The 23,758-nt window shown below is 37.1% G+C and overlaps 1 protein-coding gene across 1 annotated transcript in view; it reads right to left on the bottom strand.

Annotated features, from left to right (window-relative positions):
- Positions 1-14,028: 14,028 nt before the first annotated feature.
- LOC124281151 (guanine nucleotide exchange factor DBS-like) overlaps positions 14,029-23,758 on the bottom strand; it is a 155,181-nt gene continuing 145,451 nt past the window's right edge. The window contains 1 exon segment of the mRNA XM_046717177.1: positions 14,029-14,283. Within this exon segment, the coding sequence (XP_046573133.1) occupies positions 14,186-14,283 (98 nt within the window). The 3' untranslated portion in view covers positions 14,029-14,185.

Here is a 23,758-nt window from a genome sequence, read left to right as displayed (position 1 = left end):
TATGCTGTTTCTGTGTTGTTCAATAAACGTTATTTATTTTTGACTCCATCAATGTGTTATATTATATGCTGTTTCTGTGTTGTTCAATAAACGTTATTCATTTTTGACTCCATCAATGTGTTATATTATATGCTGTTTCTGTGTTGTTCAATAAACGTTATTTATTTTTGACTCCATCAATGTGTTATATTATATGCTGTTTCTGTGTTGTTCAATAAACGTTATTCATTTTTGACTCCATCAATGTGTTATATTATGTGCTATTTCTGTGTTGTTCAATAAACGTTATTCATTTTTAATCTGTCAATGTGCTATATTATATGCTATTTCTGTGTTGTTCAATAAACGTTATTCATTTTTGACTCCATCAATGTGTTATATTATGTGCTATTTCTGTGTTGTTCTATAAACGTTATTCATTTTTAATCTGTCAATGTGCTATATTATATGCTGTTTCTGTGTTGTTCAATAAACGTTATTCATTTTTGACTCCATCAATGTGTTATATTATGTGCTATTTCTGTGTAGTTCAATAAACGTTATTCATTTTTGACTCCATCAATGTGTTATATTATATGCTGTTTCTGTGTAGTTCAATAAACGTTATTCATTTTTCACTCTATCAATGTGTTATATTATGTGCTATTTCTGTGTTGTTCAATAAACGTTATTCATTTTTGACTCCATCAATGTGCTATATTATGTGCTGTTTCTGTGTAGTTCAATAAACGTTATTCATTTTTGACTCCATCAATGTGTTATATTATGTGCTATTTCTGTGGTTGGCAGAGTTCCCGTGGGCAAAGTTCCATGTGGGCAAAGTTCCATGTGGGCAAAATTCCCGTGGGCAAAGTTCCTAGTGGGCAAAGTTTCGTACTTCCCCATACTGCGGGACACAACATTCATCATGAACGTTCGGGCAAAACAACATTGCTGTGCTGCCGTGGCCATCTTCGAGTCGGGCGCCGACGTGTGGGACGAGATGAGGACAAGACTTTTGTCAAGATAAATGCAAATTCCATGCCGAGCCAGATAATCCTAGGTTTTGTTTACACCCCCGAGTTCCGGAAAGGTTCCAGTGCTCATATACTATCTCCATGTTTTATTTAATAAAATATCTGAATCTGGAGACCCTCCTAAGTTTGGGATATAGCAATGATTGTTCCACTCCTCAAGTCTGCAGATCGAGGGATTTCTACTTTATACGTTGTCAGTAAATTATTTACAACTGTCTTGAAAACAAGGTTGTGGGGGCCAGGGCACAGCTGAACCATGTCCGGGTCGCAAGCGAGCTTTAAGTCCACTTACTCATCAAGTGACAATATCTTCACTCGCCAAATATTGATCTCTAAATATTTGTGCAAACCACTTGGTATTTTCTACTGTGTATTCGTCGACTTTGAAAAGGCCTTTGACTATGTAGATGGAAAGAAATTATTATTTAAACTAGCAGGGCTGTCATGGGAAACTGTTTTATGGAATATGTTTTCATCAGTTAATTCATGTGTGAGATCAAACTCTCTCACAACTTTAGTACCGCCTCCTTGGGGTAGTGGTTAGAGCGTCCGCCCGGAGAGCGGAAGGTCGCGAGTTCGATCCCCGACCGCGTCCGACCAAAAGACGTTAAAATATGGTACTGTTGGTCCCTGTCTGGCGCTCGGCATTAATGGGTACAAGAAGGACTGGTCGGCTCGGAGTCAGTATAATGTGTCTGAGTGGGGTATTCATGCTTCACTGCGGCATGGTATCTCAGTTGGATAGCATTATAAAACCAGCTTCGGTCTGGGCTAGTACAAGCAGCCACAGATACACACGCATGCACATCGTCATATGAGCGAAATATAAGTGCGACGTTAAACCCCATTTCACATCTTCTCACCTCACAACTTTAGTACATCTGTAGATGACCGACAAGGAAGTATTCAAGTCCTGTACTTTTTACTGTTTTCATAAATGTGCTTGTGATTGAAAGGTATGATAAACGTGATCATGATATATTTTTTACACAAGATATTTATGGTATGAATAATTTTGTTTTTCGATGATGTTACGAGTGAGTGGTTGAGTATGGTTCTACGACGCTTTTAGCAATATTCCAGCAATATCACGGCGGGGGACACCAGAAATGGTCTTCACACATTTTACCCATGTGGGGAATCGAACCCGGGTCTTCAGCGTGACGAGGGGACGCTTGAACCATTAGGCTACCCCACCGCCCCGATGATGATGTTACGGTGTTCTCTTGAACTGTTTCAGTGTAGAAAAAGTGAGTGAGTGAGGTTAGCTTTACGCCGCTTTTAGCAAAACCCAGCAAAATCACGGCGGGGGACACCAGAAATGGGCTTCAGACATTGTACCCATGTGGGGAATAGAACCCGGGTCTTCGGCGTGACGAGCGAACGGGGACTGGATGTCGATTTAAATAAACCCAATGGTACTGTATTCAGAAATGGAGGCGTTGCTGCTAAACATAAAAGCTGGGGTTAGAGCCAGAACCACTTATAACCACACAGGCACATTTCGAGAAACAGCACTCAAATGTTTGGACAGTTATAAAAAAAAAAATAATCAATTATTGTTTACTGTTTTGTGACAAGGTGACAGAGTATGCTGGTGCATTCATGTTACTATACAACCATAAATATAATCAGCCTAATTAAATAGGTATGACGAAAATAAACTTTAGCTTGTTCTGGCGTAAATGTAAAACACTCTGGGCTCTGTAAACATGAGAGCGAGAACCAGTTAAATTAGAAACACAGTGTATGGCAGTTAAGAATATGTTGAGAATATGTCTGTCCCCGAGTCAAGAATCCGGTTATCTTTAAACAGGGGATTGTGGCATAGTTTGCGGCTACGATTTCCCTGTGTCGCAGTTTCCACTAACTCGGGGAGCATTATCTTTGCCCCAACAATTGTATCAATGCGGAAGCCAACTAAAAGCAATGACCCCTGATCTCAAGATCACCCATATCATCACAGCCGCCAACCACTGTTTCCTCTAAGCCCTGTAACCATATCCTGCGGTAAAGCTGTTTAGGCAGTATCCCACATTCTCAGCTGGTGGCTGGAACCATTAACCAGCAGAAACTGCCTTTCTGTTATTGAATGCATTTTACTTATAGCTCGCCTTAAATTGTGCTTGTGAGATTTTATCTTCACATGTTGTTATCACTGAAGACATCAGTAATTGCTTAAACCACCTTCAAGACTTTCTTTTAGACTTTTCTGTTAGATGACAACAACGTCTCAATACTTTCAACATAGTTCCACAATGCATCATTACCGTGTACTTTTTTATTGAAGAATAAAACCAATTACTATAAGACATTGTAAGTGTTTCAGTATTTTTAACTATTTCAATATTATATTACATGTAAACAGAAATTCATAAACAGTATAGTTTCAAATTACTGAATAGAAGAAAATCAAGCACAGTCACAAACATACACATAATACGCAACCACAGATAAGCTCATTGCATATTAAGTCAAATTAGGGATAAATGTAACGATCTGAGTAATAATTTAAGCCGCTTGGTATATAGAGTATCTTACCCGAGTGTCTTTTGATATCAAATATATCACCACGAGTTGATAAAGTAACAAATGTCCGAGGCTTGCCGATATTTTACTTTGATCAACGAGTGTTTATATATTTGATATCAGAAGACACGAGGGTGAGATTCTATTTATCATCAAAAATCACTCTTCCTTAGCTTTCAATGAAAAATGTACATCTCTGAACACAGTACTGCCATTGAACTCGCAGTGCAGCGATGTCATAGCAATGTGACGTCATCAAGTTCATGACGTCATATCATTGTCAGGGCATTGTGCAAAATTTACTCTCAAAACGATATGTCCTAGGAGATATCGTCTGATCTCACACAAGCAATGTCTCCTGTGGAACACAGTTTTGGATGATAAAACTTAATAGAACTATGACACTAGACTATGACATAGATGAAGGCTAAAGACTTTTGATACTAAAAATTAAGTCTGTTATAAGTGAATCAAGATTACATCACACAGATTAGATAGAACACTGAATAATCACATTAGGTATTTGATGACATAGATATGTCATGTTAGATATGTGACATGTTAAATATAATAATGAGTCGTATTTCCTTTCGTTAATGATTTGATGACGTCTCAAAATGTAAATGTCATTTTTTGAATTGAGAATTAATATTGATATCCACCTCTTAACACTATTTCATACTCTTTAAACTTGTTAAATAACTTATAGGAAAAGGTTTACATAACTATGTGGCCTGGTGGAGAAAAGTGATTTGTGTGAAATATGTGTGCAAGTTAAATTTGCAAAATGAGGAAATATATAGCAGAACACTTTACAGTAAATGAGGAGTCAGGAAATAATACAACATAACATGCTCTTGGAAACATGGCATGCCATTTGAATGAAAGTGACTAAGAAATATATAAAACCAGACTATGACACTATGATTATTACACTATCCTCACCCATGTCCACAATCATATTATAACATACACCATGTAATAGCACAAAGCAACGACTGTTGTTTCAGTGTCGTAGCTTTAGTCTGTATCGGTGTCTGTATCCTGCTCCAAGGCGTCAGGAAGGGGGAGGCATTCTACTTTGTCAGCATCTGTCAGGAGTTCTTTGTAATAGTTGTGATACTCTCTGGGTATAATACCCGACCGACAGAGTGACATGAGATCTTTTTTCTTGGCTGAGGAAATTGCTTGTTTTCCCGAGTACCTTCGGGTCAGAGGTCCACAGATACTCAGAGGTCATCCCCGGTGGCTGCCTGTAGACACTTTCAGTTCTCTGAATGGCTCATTGCTGTGCTCAGTCTTGAAGAAGATGTTTTCTGGGTTGCCTTTAATGTAGCGCATCCAGCACATTGACAACCAGTTCACACGACCACCATCTGTATCAATTTTGGTGTTTTTCAGTCTACCATGGGCATATTCCTTAAAGTCCATCACATCGGTGAACTGTATTGGGATGACGATATAAGGGTCCTTTCTTCTGGCCATTCTTATAACAGTGTCCCACTGGCTTGGTACATAGATGCTAGTCTTCTTTTTGGCAAATTCAATGGTGAAATGAATTGCATCGCACTCCATCTGTGTGTGGCCTGGCTCTAGAAATTTGTGGTCAATTGTACTGATGTGTTCAATAGTGGTCACAGCATGTAATAGGGAGGCTGCGACATACTGGTTTCTGTTCTGTCCTGAACAGGTATCTGAATACAGAACTACATGCTTGACGGTTGGTGGCAAAGCCTTCAGCTGAATTTGCAGGCATGATGCAACTTCACATGATCCCCTCTTGGCATCCACTTCCGACCATACAAAGCATGTGCCTCCTTTTGTGGCTAAATCGTACACTGTAAAATTGTAACAGTTCAATTTCCTCATGTAGAAAAGTTCACTGACAAGTGAGCATGGTGTATACATGGAGTAAAACTCTGAGTCTGATGAATCGAGTGCGGTTTTATCTGGATCATATTCTTCACCTGACGATAATGCTGGGTCGTTGTCAGGGACCAGTCCTTTCCTACTCCTTAGTGTTGACAATAGTTCATTATCTGAACTGTCAAAGTCACTGTCACTATCCCTCAGAGATGATGTTCCTCCGCGCCCATAACACTGTACTAATAAGTTTGTAGGCGCATCACTCTGTGCTGGTATGTCTATAGGCGCATCAGTATGTACTGGTATGTCTACAGGCGTATGACTCTGTGCTGGTATGTCTATAGGCGCATGAGACTGTACTGGTATGTCTATAGGTGCATCTGTCTGTTCAGGTATGTCGATAGGCGCATCAGTCTGTTCTGGTTTGTCTATAGGTGCATCAGTCTGTTCTGGTATGTCTATAGGCGCATACTCTGTTCTGGTGGTATGTCTATAGGCGCGCATAAGTCTGTACTGGTATGTCTATAGGCGCATCACTCTGTTCTGGTATGTCTATAGGCGCATCACTCTGTTCTGGTATATCTATAGGTGCATCACTTCTGTTCTGGTATGTCTATAGGCGCATCAGACTGTTCTGGTATGTCTATAGGCGCATCACTCTGTACTTGTATGTCTATAGGCGCATCAGTCTGTTCTGGTATGTCTATAGGCGCATCAGACTGCACTTGTATGTCTATAGGGCATCACTCTGTTCTGGTATGTCTATAGGTGCATCATCCTGTACTTTTATGTCTATAGGTGCATCATTCTGTTCTGGTATGTCTATAGGCGCATCAGACTGCACTTGTATGTCTATAGGGGCATCATTCTGTTCTGGTATGTCTATAGGTGCATCACCCTGTACTTGTATGTCTATAGGTGCATCATTCTGTTCTGGTATGTCTATAGGCGCATCAGACTGCACTTGTATGTCTATAGGCGCATCAGACTGCACTTGTATGTCTATAGGCGCATCAGACTGCACTTGTATGTCTATAGTATCATTACTGCTGTACATATGTCTGCAGGCTGCATTACTATGTCTATATGTGCATCTGCAGGTCTGCATCATTACTCTGTACAAGTATGTGTGCAGGCGCATCACTCTGTACTGGTATGTCTGCAGGCGCATCACTCTGTACTGGTATGTCTGCAGGCGCATCACTCTGTACTGGTATTGCACACTGTTGTGGTAGACATCTGGGCGTAGTATCCATCTTTCTTTGTAAATCAAGAGGCACATAACGCTGTATTGATACAAACTGGGTTTGATTATCCTCAGTGGTATGATCTGGTGCTGGTATATCCACTGACTCATCCTCTTCATCATTTGCGTCATACTGTATTGGCATATCCGATAGTTTATCAGATTGTGCTGGGGTATCCAGCCACTCCCCACATGGGTTTGGTTCATGTTGAATATAATCAGAATTGACCGACATATTAGTGGCAAGTGACCAATCTGTGGCTGTGGCAAAGTCAGATTGTAATAATTCATCTTCATCTGCGTCGGACCATAATTCAGACATCTTGCATAGACCTAAAACCAGAGTACTAAACTAAGGGACTGGCTAATATCACACACTGAATTTGATAACACTAACACTCAATAATCAAAGCAATTTAGTTTCAATTTTAATTAGTGCTGGCAAATAACTTTTATACAGACAGCAAATCTCGTAAGTGAAATACAAGTATATTACCACACTCATGTGTGTTATATTTAACAAGTACTTATTTTCTATTTACAGATATGACTTACCTGTAATGTCTTAGTGGGATTTTCGTACTGTAAATGTTCCTAATATAAACGCACACTTTAGAAAATAGCTCCTCTCCCAAGGTTCAAAATAAAACTAACCTTGGCTATAGTGTGAAACAAACCCTGTAAACAGCTGGGAGAGGCACCCTTATATATGGCCACAACAGAATAACAGTAATTAAGACCATCTGATCCCGGAGAGAGGTCCTTATCAGCTGTAAGTCTAAAGAGCCAGAACATTCCTTCAGCATATCAGTTGTTTTAACCAGTAAGGGAAATTCTTGATGGACACCACACAGTCTGCCAGAGGCGACTGCTGCCAGTTAAGGGTTTATGGCATGAGAATATCAAGCGTGGCTACAGCAGTTGAGCAGGACTGAACGGTGTATATTAACATAGCATAACCTGGTCTATACCAAAAGGAGAGATAATTGATAAGTTGTTTGAACTCTAATGCATAACCACCTAATTAAGCCCCTGATTGCTATGGGCTTTTTTATGAGTAACATATCAGTATGTGAGTGCATTAATACCCTTACCTAAATTTGACAGAATTATTTACTTAAGGTGTTCTGGCACTAACCCCTCGAATTACATGCTGTGGGCCGAGTTTGATATAAAATACTGTTAACTGTTTTTCTACATACATGCTGTTGGACCGAGTTTTGCTATAAAATACTGTTAACTGTTTTTCTACATACATCCAAGTTTGGGCCGAGTTTGATATAAAATACTGTTAACTGTTTTTCTACATACATCCGAGTTTGGGCCGAGTTTGATATAAGATACTGTTAACTGTTTTTCTACATACATGCTGTTGGACCGAGTTTGATATAAAATACTGTTAACTGTTTTTCTACATACATGCTGTTGGACCGAGTTTGCTATAAAAAACTGTTAACTGTTTTTCTACATACATCCAAGTTTGGGCCGAGTTTGATATAAAATACTGTTAACTGTTTTCTACATACATCCGAGTTTGGACCGAGTTTGATATAAAATACTGTTAACTGTGTTTATACATCCATGCTGTTGGACCGAGTTTGATATAAAATACTGTTAACTGTTTTTCTACATACATGCTGTTGGACCGAGTTTGATATAAAATACTGTTAACTGTGTTCATACATACATGCTGTTGGGCCGAGTTTGATGTAAAATACTGTTAACTGTTTTTCTACATACATGCTGTTGGACCGAGTTTGATATAAAATACTGTTAACTGTTTTTCTACATACATCCGAGTTTAGGCCGAGTTTGATATAAAATACTGTTAACTGTTTTTCTACATACATGCTGTTGGACCGAGTTTGATATAAAATACTGTTAACTGTTTTTCTACATACATCCGAGTTTAGGCCGAGTTTGATATAAAATACTGTTAACGGTTTTTCTACATACATGCTGTTGGACCGAGTTTGATATAAAATACTGTTAACTGTTTTTCTACATACATCCAAGTTTGGGCCGAGTTTGATATAAAATACTGTTAACTGTTTTTCTACATACATCTGAGTTTGGGCCGAGTTTGATATAAAATACTGTTAACTGTTTTTCTACATACATGCTGTTGGACCGAGTTTGCTATAAAATACTGTTAACTGTTTTTCTACATACATCCGAGTTTGGGCCGAGTTTGATATAAAATACTGTTAACTGTTTTTCTACATACATGCTGTTGGACCGAGTTTGATATAAAATACTGTTAACTGTTTTTCTACATACATGTTGTTGGACCGAGTTTGATATAAAATACTGTTAACTGTTTTTCTACATACATCCGAGTTTGGGCCGAGTTTGATATAAAATACTGTTAACTGTTTTTCTACATACATGCTGTTGGACCGAGTTTGCTATAAAATACTGTTAACTGTTTTTCTACATACATCCATGCTGTTGGGCCGAGTTTGATATAAAATACTGTTAACTGTTTTTCTACATACATGCTGTTGGACCGAGTTTGCTATAAAATACTGTTAACTGTTTTTCTACATACATCCATGCTGTTGGGCCGAGTTTGATATAAAATACTGTTAACTGTTTTTCTACATACATCCATGCTGTTGGGCCGAGTTTGCTATAAAATACTGTTAACTGTTTTTCTACATACATCCGAGTTTGGGCCGAGTTTGATATAAAATACTATTAACTGTTTTTCTGCATACATGCTGTTGGACTGCGTTTGATATAAAATACTGTTAATTGTGTTCATACATCCATGCTGTTGGGCCGAGTTTGATATAAAATACTGCGTCAGAGGAGACTAGCGGGATCAGGTAGTCAGATTTGCTGACTTTATTAACACATGTCATCGTATCCCAATTGTGTAGAACGATTCTGATGATGTTTATCACTGGTTATCTGGTCCAGACTCGAACATTTACAGACGGTCGCCATGTATATGGAATATTACTAAGTGCGACGTACGACATACGACGTTATACAGTAAAACCAACAAACCTACTATAAAACACTGGATAGTATTACTACAATGAACTGTTCTAGATATCCATACCAATGTTGTGTAATGTTTATAATGCTGGAAACCAAAACTGGGTATCAAATATCATTTGACACAGCGTTTGAACCACATTTGGTTATCACAAATTGTTTTGGATTCTAAAATGTTTACATCTATATTCAACGGTTAAAGATATTGATTTCCACAACTGGCATAGTTTCATATCATCTTCGAAATATATAAGTAATTATAGCAATATTAAATCCTTTTTATAGCCTGAAAAATATTATATGTGTTTTTTGGATAGGTTTTTGCTAAGAACTTTATGTAACTTTGGAATCTATTCGTGATTTTTTCATTAATAATCTACAAAAAAAGGAAGAAAAAGAAACACAAATGAACATGTGGTTAAATCACTTGGCGAACTTAGGATCAAGGGAGACAATTTCCATGTCCTGTGCGTTTGTCAAACGTTTCGTGAGGAAAGATTAATCTTCTAAGCCTATCCAGTGTTAAATAACATCTACTAGAACATTGTGCAATATTTTATATAGAAACAATGAGGATACTTTACGAGTACTGGTCATGTTCTAAATTTGTATTTCTGTATTTTCTGTTTTGGAAATAAAAATGATGTGTCCTGTGCCATATGTTATATCATACAGCAACTATATGGTAACACATTACTGAATAAACACATCTATCTGTGTATTTAATACCTATGGTATACTGTGTTACTGTCCCTATGTAATTTCAGCAAACACTAACTGTTAATCTTTTATACATTACAAAATGTGAACTAGCAACTGTATTGGTATTTGAAACATTTGAACTAAATTTGCTGTGCGTGCCTATTAGCCTGAACTGGACACCCCTTTAAGTGCTGGGGAGCTATCTCACTCCTCGAAGGTACATCACTGAGTGAGTGAGTTTAGTTTAATGCTGCACTCAGCAATATTCCAGCTATATGGCGGCAGTCTATAAATAACCAGACTGACCAGACAATCCAGTGATCAACAGAATGAGCATTGATCTGCACAATTGAGAACCGATGACATGTGTCAACCAAGTCAGCGAGCCTGACCACCCGATCCCGTTAGTCGCCTCTTACGACAAGCATAGTCGACTTTTGTGGCAAGCATGGGTTGCTGAAGACCTATTCTACCCCGGATCATCACGGGACGAAGGAATATCAAGTCCATGCATGCAAGAACAAACAATATTAACTGATGTTTAGAATTTATTCATCATGATATCTACCAAGGAATCAAATTCTGGGGCAACACACCCAGTATGAAACCAATACGGCAATGATATATTACATACATACTTATGTACAATATTCAGTAATAAATTAATAACAAACAATTTTTACAGGATAAAATTCATAACAATAAGATGGTATTGCATTAAAACAACAACAGTCAATGAAATATCTCTTAAGATACCATAAACATCTTCAGTAGCAACAAGTTAAAATCTCAACTGCTGTATCCCCAACTATAGTCCGTTTTTTCAAAAGCGGACCGATGAATGCAATCTAACTTCGAAAACTAATAAACATACAACATACTCAATGAAACGCTGATCATAATCAAAACATCATACCCACTCTGTGAGGTTTTGCAGAATTATTGTCCTAAAATAATAAAGTTGTTTAACAAACTATGATTAAAATATTGACACAGTTCACTGTTTGTTACGAGGAGGAGTGCAGAGAAAGAGGCAGCCAGGTATCTCGGAAGCCACGCCTCACAGACAAAGTAATTTATTCATTAACCTGTGCAGTGCCGCTCCATCCTTTCTCGCACACCTGGCTGTCCTTTCTCTGCACTCCTCCCTCAAAATAGTGAACTGTGTCAATATTTTAATGATAGATTGTTAAACAACATTTTTATTTTTAGGACAAAAATTCTGCAAAACCTCACAGAGTGGGTAGGTATGATGTTTTGATTATGATCAGCGTTTCATTGAGTATTTTATGTTTATTAGTTTTCGAAAGTTAGCTTGCAATTCATCAGTCTGCTTTTGAGCCAAACGGACTATAGCCCTTTCCTGTACATGTATATAGTTCTATTGGTGAGAATGATCTCCTTGGAGTACAAATGCATCACACAGTTATTTCCCCTTAATCCAAAAAGCACTATGCTGATCACAGACAGAAACATAGGACTTGGAATGCAGTCAGTATACAATTACACTTGAAAATAAATTCCTTGTCTTATTAATGATTATTATTTTTCAAATGCATTATCCAATGTAATGATGGTAAGACTGTATACAGAATACCGGATACCTGCCACCATCTTTGAAAGCAGTTTACTTTTGAATAGGGTTGGAGTAAGGTTTAGGGTTAGGGTCAGAGTTAGGGTTTGGATTTGGGTTAGTGTGGACGTGACACTAAACAATATGGTTGGTAGGTATCCGGTATTCTGTGTATGCATCGAATGATGAAATTAATAATATATTCAATGGCAGTTGTTTGATGCATGAGAAACCAAACCATACAACTGTTACCACAAACTGACAAAAAACACAAAAACTCCCATATCTATTGTTTGTGATTTAAGGCTTGTTTTTATAAATTCTTCAAACAATGACAAGAGGTGAAAATACCATGTAAGATATATTTGAACATTTAGAATGGGTGGAGGTTACTTCAAAACACAAAGAACAATGACAATATCATGTTCATTGAACAAAAAAAGCTTCGGACCATTTACAATAATACCCTGAAAATACACAACAGTTTTACAATTTAACTTAACCAATCATATCTTTCACTGAGTTGATATTTTGTGTTATATCTTTTTATCCTATCTTTGTTTTATCAACCCATCAGGCTATAAGGAAAAGTTTTTCTCAGATATAATATTTACCAGGTCACCACATGCCCATTGTGCTAAACTTCAAACATATCTCTGACACATCGTGACAACATAGTTTTGTCAGATCATATGTTTTCAGACATGGCTGGCTGGCTATGTTTAAGCCACTACTTGCACAACAGACGTGTTTCATCACAAATACATTGTTTACTTTAATGAAAATAGCTTGTTTTAAAAGATAAGGTTGAATTTTATAAGTGAGGGGGATAGTTTACAGTTGTTCATGTGATTAACTGGAAAACGTATAATTCTTTAGCATCCAAAACCTACAACATGAGGATACAGAAAAAACAAAGACATAACCGTTGCATTAAATAAGGGCATGTTCAAACTCATGTTGCAACCAGAATTTTAGCGGAAATTGTTTAACTTTATTGATCAGCCTGAACATAAATTTCAAGTATGGCCTGGTTCACACAAGAACATCAATCATGAGAAACACAACTTGACTCTTCATGGGCCAACATCAACCGGGATTTGATGCAGCATCTTGTAATAAGTTTTACCGATGTTACAAGAAATACATGATTCTTTGGCTGCATCTTCTACTTAGATAATTTCTTTGTTATCTTTAAGCTTTGTTTTAAAACTTTGGACAGATTGTCATTTTCTTATGAAGACTACAAATCTATGTTAAGACCTAGTTTAGTACAGCAGGGTCACATTTTGTTTAGAGTGGCGAGTTTGGTCTTATGCAGCTTTTATAAATAATAAAGCAATATTACAGGGACGCCATACATAGGCTTCACATCTGGGGAATTGACCTGGGTTTACAGCAAGATGAGTGGACAATTAAACCACTTGGCTTCCCTAATGCCTAATTAGAAATGGAAAAATTATCATTGAAACAGACTCAAAAGACTGCTTGTAAATACATTGTACTAACACTTGCCAAAGTTTTGTATCAGTTTCTAACAGACCACAGTTTTTTCTGCCAATGTTTGAAGTCAAACATTAACAAATACATTCCAATATAATGTTCATATGAGTAAAATCAAACATATAGATATTGCTCATGGGCAGGTTGATAATTTTATTGCTCCTCATTACATGTCCCTTCACTTAAATCAGATCCTATTTCAAGGCAAGTTTATTGCAAATATCATACATTATTCAAATATTCATTACAAGGCTTCTGCAGTAAACAACTCCTATATCACAACAACACAACAGGGAAACAAATCTGCACACCTCCTTGCATTGGCAAACAAATCTGAAGATCAAACATTCTTTGATTGGCATTCTAGAAGTTGGGTAGATGTAGAATGAGGACTATTTTTATGGATATACAACTTCTATATTCTATATAGGCGACGTTTCGACATAGATTCTAATGTTGTCAAGCAAGTGGTTACAACATTAGAATCTATGTTGAAACGTCGCCCATATAGAATAAAGAAGTTGTATATCCATAAAAATAGTCCTCATTCTTGAAGATCAAACAGTGAGCATGTCCTTTGCTATTTCTTGTGTTTCATGGAGACTGTTAGCATTCTTTACCCAATCTTTGTCAAGGTCATAGACTTGGTTCAAACTGAGCTGTTAATGACGTATACATGTCCAACAGAAAATAAATATGTAGATGATTTTGAAATAAATGCTTCAATGACTCCATTGTTGTTCATTAAACTGTGGTTTCGACAGGACTTGTGGTTGATGCTGTGCCACTTGTAAGACTTGACCGACTATTGTACATCTCCTTTTGACCTGGCATCAGAGATTCTGAAAACAAAGAAAACAATGTTAACTTGCTTCAAAGAAAACCACAGTAAACTAAAATTATATCAAACTCAAAGGACCATTAACTTTAGTTCGCTATAACCATTTTTTGTTGAACATGTTCTGAAAACCACAGTAAACTATATCTACATATCAAACTCAAAGGACCATTAATTTTAGTTTGCTATAACCATTTTTTGTTGTATATCTTCTGAAAACCACAGTAAAAACCACATTTATATCAAACTCAAAGGCGGATTATTTTACTTCGCTATAACCATTTTTTGTTGAATATCTTCTGAAAACCACAGTAAAAACTATATTTATATCAAACTCAAACCATTTTTTGTTTAACACATTTCGACTAACATGAAGCCAGTAGGAATCATAGCAGAGAAGAGGTTCAAGGTGTATGGTGACTGCCATAACATTTGCTTTTTGTTATTTTATTCAGAATTCAACAACATTCCTGATGACCTAGTCGCTTCATACAACAAGCTGGGACTGGCTCCTAGGAATCCCCTAGTTTGGCAAAAGAGGCGACGACCACAGTAGTTAGGTTGCTAGAATGTGCACCATGGGAGTATTCATCCCCATTGTTATGGATCATATGTAGTTTATTGTTATCTCAGAAGACAATTGTGATTGATTGATTGATTGATTGATTGATTGTGGTTTTATGACACTTTTAGCAATATTCCAGCAATATCCTGGCAGGGGACACCAGAAATGGGCTTCACACATTGTACCCATGTAGGCAATCAAACCTGGGTCTTCAGCGTGATAACTGGACACTTTAACCATTAGGCTACCCCACTGTTCCTCATTACAGTCAATCAGTGTACTTTAACAAAGATTTCAAGGAGTGTCCCAAAAACTTTGGTCACAAGTTAAACATTAATTGCTCAGTGTAGCTTTCTTTAAGTTTAGGCCATATGGAAGCACTTGATGTGTCTGTGCATGTGTTTGCCATCGTTTAAGCAGGATATGATTTACCTTTCACACGAACATTTGGTGTCTGAACTATTTCATAGTGCTGCTGAGATTTAGAGCTTAGCAAGAATGAGTTCTTCAATATTAAGATTCCTAATTAGTGTTTTTATATTAGTGAACATGCTGTTCTTCAAGTTCATATTATTGAAATTCTAAACTTTGTTATGAATACAGAAAATATAATTTGAATGTGTCATCTAGTATTACTATTGGGATGGTAGAACATTCTGATATCTATAATAATAACTATATATGTTGGGCAACATCAAATAATTAATCAAGGGCTTGTCTCTTCCCAAATGACAATAAATCAGTACAAAACAAATCCTTTGGCTCTGCAGCTCTTGTGTAAATAAAGAATAAATTGGTTATATAAATATATTGGAAAACATTCCATGCCAACCACATGCTAAACATCACACACTGGTCAAGTTCATAGAGGTCAAGGTCATCTCCTCGGTTACAAAGGAAACACAACACAGTTTGGTGACTACAAAACATTTTGGGAATCTCAAAGCAATTCCATATTTCTCAAAATGAAAAATGTATACATAGTAGTCTGAAAACCCAACTTCAAGCATGTTATGTAGAACATATAGTTAAGTGAGTGAGTTTGATTTTCCACAACTGTGGAGCACCATAGCTTAAGCAATATTGCAGGAATATGATCATGCATTGGGGACACCAGAAATGGGCTTAGGCAAGACACATTTTACCCATGTTAAGTAAACATTGTGGAGGAAGTTTGAACACGGCCAATTCAGCGGGGACACCAGATGGGCTTCACACATTGAACCCATGTGGGGAATCGAACAGTTTAAGCGCTTTACCCACTAGGCTACCCCACCGCCTCTGTAAACATATAGAAGACCAAAGAGCAAACTGTTGCCACAGAAACTACACTGTGGACTGGGTAAATCAAAAATTTACTCGACACAGATCTTCTTATGGTTCTTTTCAAGCAATAATATTCAGTTTCTCATAGACGAGGCTAAAAGGAAATAATTAAATCAAGTAACACTTTCAGAATGGTTGAGCTCTGTTGATTATTAAAAGTCAAAAACATTCCTGATTCTTTGTGTACATTATCTGCTACACAAGTCTGCCAATCAGAACATCCGGGACAAATCTCATATTGAATCCAAGCCACTCACTGGATGGTTAGGCATGAACAGCCAAACATATTGTTTTACTTTTACAATGAGGATCTTTATGCGTGTACAACACATATAAAACAACAAAACCTTCCAACAGGTTTGGTTCAGTAATTGTTTAAAGCCGCGACTCCACCAATATTCCAGCCGATATGGCGGCAATCTGGAAATAATTGAGTCTGACCAGACAATCCAGTCATCAACAGCACGCACATCAATCTACACCATTGGGATAACGACACGTGTCAACCAAGTCAGTGAGCCTGACCACCTGATCCCATTAGTGGCCTTTTATGACAAGCATGGGTTGCTGAAGACCAAATTCCAACCCTAGGTCTTCACGGATCTGTTGACAGAGGGGTAGCCATCCTATCAACTGAGTTATGAGTTATGCCTTCAGAGAAGCTCTAAGTGTGTTCTGACGCAGTCAATAAAGAATATATTACAGTAAAGAGTCAGAAGAAGTAAGAAATATTAGAAAACACAATTTAGGGCAATGCAAAGTCAAAGTCAAGCAGAGAAAGTTCTGACAAAAATGTTATTAAGATGTGGCATAATTAAGATATTTCTAGCATCCTTTTGATAATCAGTCAGCCCTCCTTTGAGGAATGTCTTTATAGATCAATACATGTGACATATTTTATATTTATTACGGGTCTCCACAAGAGCCACCATATAGCTGGAATATTGCCGAGTGCCATTTTGCGTAAAACTAAACTCACTCTACACAAGAGCGGCCATATAGCTGGAATATTGCCGAGTGCCATTATTGTGTAAAACTAAACGCACTCTACACAAGAGCGGCCATATAGCTGGAATATTGCCGAGTGCCATTATTGCGTAAAACTAAACTAACTCTACACAAGAGCTGCCATAGCTGGAATATAGCTGGAATATTGCCGAAAGTGCCATTATTGCCGCGTAAAACTAAACTCACTCTACACAAGAGCGGCCATATAGCTGGAATATTGCCGAGTGCCATTATTGTGTAAAATATCTTCACTCACTCAACACAAGACAACAACAAAATACCAGAGAAACATTTACATATCTAGATTAATATCTGAAACACAACAGATCATGCGTCAAGTAGTTATCGTTATATCATTTTATATATGATTATGCAAAAAAAAAATTGAAAATACATGGTGCAAAATACGCAAACTGAAACTTACAACAACTGACACACTGATAGCAAGCATGGTTCCCTTTTGGAAGTTTTGTTATTTTTTCTGGTTCTGTTTAATTGTTTCCTGAATTACTTAGTTTAGTCTTGGGGGCGTAGAAAAACATGTGTTACAAGCATCTTGAATCTTGTGGTCACTCACAAATTATTTGTTGTGTGTTTAAAGCCACACTCAGAAATATTCCAGGAAGATGATGGCAGTTTGTAAATATTTGAGTTTAGGCCAGGATGCCGGACATCATGACCAACGATCCATGCCGTTTAAACTGATCACATGTCACTGACCAATACACCGATTCCAACCAGCCGATCATATGGTTGCCACAAGCAACCAGACAGGTTACTGGAGGCCAGTTCTAACCCTTAATTCCGCCAGCAACACATACATATAACATGAGACTAAAGATATTACTCTGCCTATCACGTTGAAGGTCCGGGTTCGATCCCCGGTGGAGGCACCTAAGTTCGGGTCCCAAGGTAGACACATTTGCGTAGTATCCTTGGACATGATACTTAGATCCACTTTGTCTCAGTACACCTGGCTGTAAAATGGGTACCCGTTAGGATGTGCTGGGAATGTGAGTGATTTGTTCATTGAACCTAACAGGCAGCACGGCTGTATGTTCCTCAGGGAGTTGAAAACGTATTGGATAGTACAATGGTGCCCTATGACCGGGGATAGTAATGTACGTAGCGCTGTGAGCAGGCAAGTCTAGTGGTTAAAGCGTTGGGTTGTGACGCCAAAGACCCGGGTTCGAATCCCCACAAGGGTACTTTTTGTGATATCGCCACATAGATGATATCATTCCGGTTTGACTTAGAGAACATATCACCTTACACAGTCTAACGTTTAGGCATGACAGGTTTGACCTAGATAACATATCGCCTTACACAACCTAACTTTTTGTGATATCGCCATATAGATGATATCACTCTGGTTTGACTTGGATAACATATCACCTTACACAGTCTAACGTTTTGGTGTCACAGGTTTGACTTAGATAACATATCACCTTACACAACCTAACTTTTTGTGATATTGCCATATAGATGATATCATTCTGGTTTGACTTAGATAACATATCACCTTACACAGTCTAACGTTTAGGCGTGACAGGTTTGACTTAGATATCATCAGCCTTTACACAGGTTTGACCACAACCTCACTTTTTGTGATATTGCCATATAGATGATATCACTCTGGTTTGACTTAGATAACATATCACCTTACACAGTCTAACATTTTGTGATATCGACAGGTTTGACTTAGATAACATATCGCCATTTTTACAACCTAACTTTTTTGTGATATCACCATATAGATGATATCATTTCTGGCTTGACTTAGATAACATATCACCTTAACAGTCTTTAGGCATGACAGGTTTGACTTAGATAACATATCTTTACACAACCTTAACTTTTGTGATATCGCCATATAGATGATATCACTCTGGTTTGACTTAGATAACATATACACAGTCTAACATTTTTGGCATTGACAGGTTTGAATAAATATCGCCTTACACAACCTAACTTTTGTGATATCGCCATATAGATGATATCACTCTGGTTTGATTTAGATAACATATCGCCTTACACAACCTCACTTTTTGTGATATCGCCATATAGATGATATCACTCTGGTTTGACTTAGATAACATATCGCCTTACACAATCTAACATTTTGGCGTGACAGGTTTGACTTAGATAACATATCGCCTTACACAACCTAACTTTTGTGATATCGCCATATAGATGATATCACTCTGGTTTGACTTAGATAACATATCGCCTTACACAACCTAACTTTTGTGATATCGCCATATAGATGATATCACTCTGGTTTGACTTAGATAACATATCACCTTACACAGTCTAATGTTTGTGAGGTTTGACTTATAACATATGATATCAACTTTTGTGATATTGCCATACAGATGATATCATTCTGGTTTGACTTAGATAACATATCGCCTTACACAAACTTTTTCTTTGATAAGTACATGAATGAAAGGTCGCTCCCATTCACAGATGGTTCAAGATCAGGGATATCTAGACCATGTGAAAGCAGACGTAGCTCTTTAGAACTTGAAATGGTTCTTTAGGCCAGACCTATCTTATTTCTTGTTTTACAGATCAACCGGTCATAGTTTTTCAAGAATAAACAAAAAAAAAAAAAAAAAATTTCCCCGCTCAAAAAATAAAATCCTAATGTTCATGTGAAATAAATGAAATACTCTTGAAATCAGTGTGAAACCTAAACTCACTCAACTTATTTTTAGTTGATATAAACAAACCAAAAGTGTTACCATGCAAACTCATGTGGGTTTTTAGACTGGTGATTTTTCAAATATTTTTTTTTCCTTCCTGCCTTCAGGATTTCTGAAGAACAAAATCCATAAAACAAGAAATAAAATTAGTCTGGGCTTTCTAAGTGTCAAAACAAAGCCAGTCTGTCACAGTACTACAATGGATGTATGTTAAATCGGGCTTCAGAAATGCTAGAGTCAGGGCTGATGAGTCAACACTGGCCAGGATGTAAAATCGGAAGATGCGGCTTAGCTCTGAAGTCTGTGTCCTGTTGATACACAATGGACCAGAAACAAAACAATGGAAGTCGTGTTCCTGACTGGTCGTCACAGACAGAGAACACAATAGCTTGTTTTCTATTTTGGTCCAACGCAAATACATTTATTTCTTACCGATCTCTATATGAAATAATAATTTATCTTCCACAGTTATGTCAAAAGTACATCCAGTAAATGATGTAAAGAAATGTACTTACAATTGACCGCTCCTCTAAAGCACAGACAATAGGATCTATTAGTATCTATAGTGAGTGAGTGAGTGAGTGAGTTTAGTTTTACGCCACACTCAGCAATATTCCAGCTATATGGCAGCCATCTGTAATAATCAAATCTGGACCAGACAGTCCAGTGATCAACAGCATGAACATCGATCTCATGCAATTGGAAACCCATGACATGTGTCAACCAAGTCAGCGAGCCTGACCACCGATCTATTAGTATCTAGAGGGAATGGGTGAAAACCCTCATTTTTTCAAAGCACCATCATTTTACAAATTGTCATCATGGGTTTACAGAATCAGTAATAAAAGGGAATGCAAATTTTACAAGAGAAAATATGGTTGTGCTGGTTTGGTCAGGGTACATCGTTCAAATAATCACCAGCCCGGAGGCCCAGCACCGACTGTTATTGTACTGGGCCGGCAGTTTCCAAATATTTGCAGGCCCTTGTGGCCTTCAGCAAATTATCTGTTAATTGTTTTTTTTCAACGGGAATCTGTCACATAATTGTTTTGTTTATTAACGCTCGGGAATCATCCATGATCCATCATGTTACAATAACTTACAGTTTCACTTCCTGGTATTTCAGGGCTTTGCACATAGGAATGTCAACACCAGTCTTTAACAAATAAAAACTCTCTCTGCCATAGGCTTTGCTAACTGATTTTGTAGAAACATTTTGAAACTGTGTAAAGTGTAGTCTATTTTGTTTTTATTGGTTTGACTTTGACAAAATGGGCCTGCAGATTTCATTCAGGTCCTGTAGATTTTAAAGCCTGCAGGCTGCAGCAGGCCCTGATGGCAAACTGGCAAGTTGCAAAACAGTGTTTGGGTACCCCTTCTATAAGTGACCCTTGCTGCTCCACTATAAGCAAATAATTTTTATTAGACCAAACTAACAGCTAATAAAACACACAAAAATTAACATCTTCCTCATCACCAACATCGACATCAATAGCACTCATGCTTTTGATTGGCAACTGTAAATCAGCTGTCCCCTTCTACAGTGTTAGTAATGTACAAGACACTAGCTCCTCCTCCATATGTTATATCTAACTACATATATCTAGTAGTTAATATACACACTATGTTAATCTGGTTCCTACGGCATGCATTCATATAACAGCTAATTATGTATGCAATATACACATTTTGTTAGTAAAACACAGGTCAAAATATCACTTAATGAATCATTGAGATGCAAAATATTAATTATATTTCATCATTAGAATTAATATGACATTTTTCACTTTTGACTTTTTGTGTGAAAAATAGTCCAAATATATTCAGTTGAATATACCATCTTTCATTAAGTTCGTTTGTCATCATTTTAAAATAGATGAACTTTAAATAAGAATATGTGGAAAAAGACAAATGTTCTAATATATGCTAAGTTTCAAAACCCAATAAAATTATTTCTTTTCAGTTTTACAAACAATCATCCCATCTCACATGATACATTGTCATATTTGAAATATGAAACATAGCACATAATCTGAAAAACAAATATGGAAAGAATGTTCAGTTCAGAATGCAGTTCAGGGCACGTGCATACAACATAGATGCAGAACCATGTATATGAACCTTGTAAGATATCTACAGTTTCCATGTTAGTAAAACACTAGCTGAGAGTTAGCTTGTCATCTTCATCTAGTGATGAACTTACCTGTTAAGGCCCAGCCTGGTCAAAAAATGTAGGTTTGTATAAATTTGATCAATGGTAACACGCTACATTTGGGATTACACTTTCTGAGTAACGAGATTCTAGTACTTTCATTGATTCGATTCCAACCGGATTCAAACCCATACTCAGTCAGGCACCAAATCACAAGCACACAAAGTCAGTCGCCTAGCCCACTCAGCCACCACAGCTTCCATGGTCAATGATGTTCTGATATTTACAAGGATTAACAGATGATGTAACGGATCATGAAGTAAAATTTCAACTGCAGAGTCAGCATTTTTTCAAAACATTTTCACTAAATATGACTGTAAAACAATAAAGACTGACTGACTGAGTTTGGTTTTACCGCTTAGCAATATTCCAGCAACATCACGTGCGGGGACACCAGAAATGGGCTACACACATTGTGCCCATGTGGGGATTCAACCTGTTCGGGCGTGACGAGCCAACGCTTTATCCATTAGGCTACCCCAATCACTGTAAAACAATAAAGAAATATTATATATTCTTTTGCACCAAATTTTAACATATAGATGAATATGGGTAATTTTCCAGATCACTGTGTTTTTATGATTTGAAATTTCCAGTATTTTTACTGAAGAAAACAATTTCAGAACACCACTTTATCATAGTAGTTCTTTCAATGCATTCCCTACAGTGCAATACAAAACTGGTGAACAAATCTGAAATGGAATGATGGAACACTCTGTACTTTAAGCATTCCCTCATGTTTCCATCAGCTTATTGCATAGTATCAGTTCTAAAATATCCTGGACTATTTCTGATCACCTAGTAGCCATGATTATTTTCCAGACTCAGTCATATTATAAAACAATACCTCAATCAGCCAGGCACAACACAAAAGGATAAAACAATTTGATAAATAAACAAAGCTGCAGCTGTAAAAGCAAACCTGTACAAAGACTCAGGGTAATAGATAAGCTATGATCTGAGTAAATTACCCAAATATTTATGGGAAAACTCAATTCCTATTAGGCTCCATTGTGTACAAGTATGCTTTTATATTTGTAAATACTCAAAATGTGATCTTACATGGGTACACACAAAACTTTCAAATCTGAGCTTGCATACCGTGAATAGATAAAATAACTGAGGTATATTGAGAGGTTCTATTTCGACATGAACTTGGTAACTTGCAGTCTTTTCATATATCGCTTTCATATTACGGATCAAATATAAATAACAAACACTAACATTTAAACTTTATTATATTTTTTGCAATAAATGGAAATGGCAAAATATCCAATTGACTTTGAGTCAGGCCGTAGCAATGCATTTATTTGGTTAGTCAAAGGAAAATTAGAATACCATACTGAGATGAACACAAGCCAGTACATAACTCAATGACCAAAAAATGCTTATCTGTAGCTCTTGAAGACTTAATTTAAATATTGAGCAAACTACTGTTGTGTCTGTCACAACTGATCATGGCATAACATTGAGTTGGTTTGTGATTTGGTTTCTAAGCTACTTCCAAAGCTGTTGTGGATTTTGCAAAATTTCAGTTAAATTTGTCAAGAAAGTTGTCACAGGTATTAGATATTTACATCTTTGAAGAAACCAAGAGATGGTGCTAACAGAACCTGCAATCAGAGGATCCTGGTAGTACTAAGGGACTGAACTCTGTAGA

The sequence above is a fragment of the Haliotis rubra genome, unplaced genomic scaffold, assembly GCF_003918875.1.
Source record: "Haliotis rubra isolate DU_JTF1 unplaced genomic scaffold, ASM391887v1 Scf28, whole genome shotgun sequence".
Taxonomy (NCBI): domain Eukaryota; kingdom Metazoa; phylum Mollusca; class Gastropoda; order Lepetellida; family Haliotidae; genus Haliotis; species Haliotis rubra.
The sequence above is the reverse complement of the archived record's forward strand: the minus strand, read 5'-3'. Positions and strand labels throughout refer to the sequence as shown.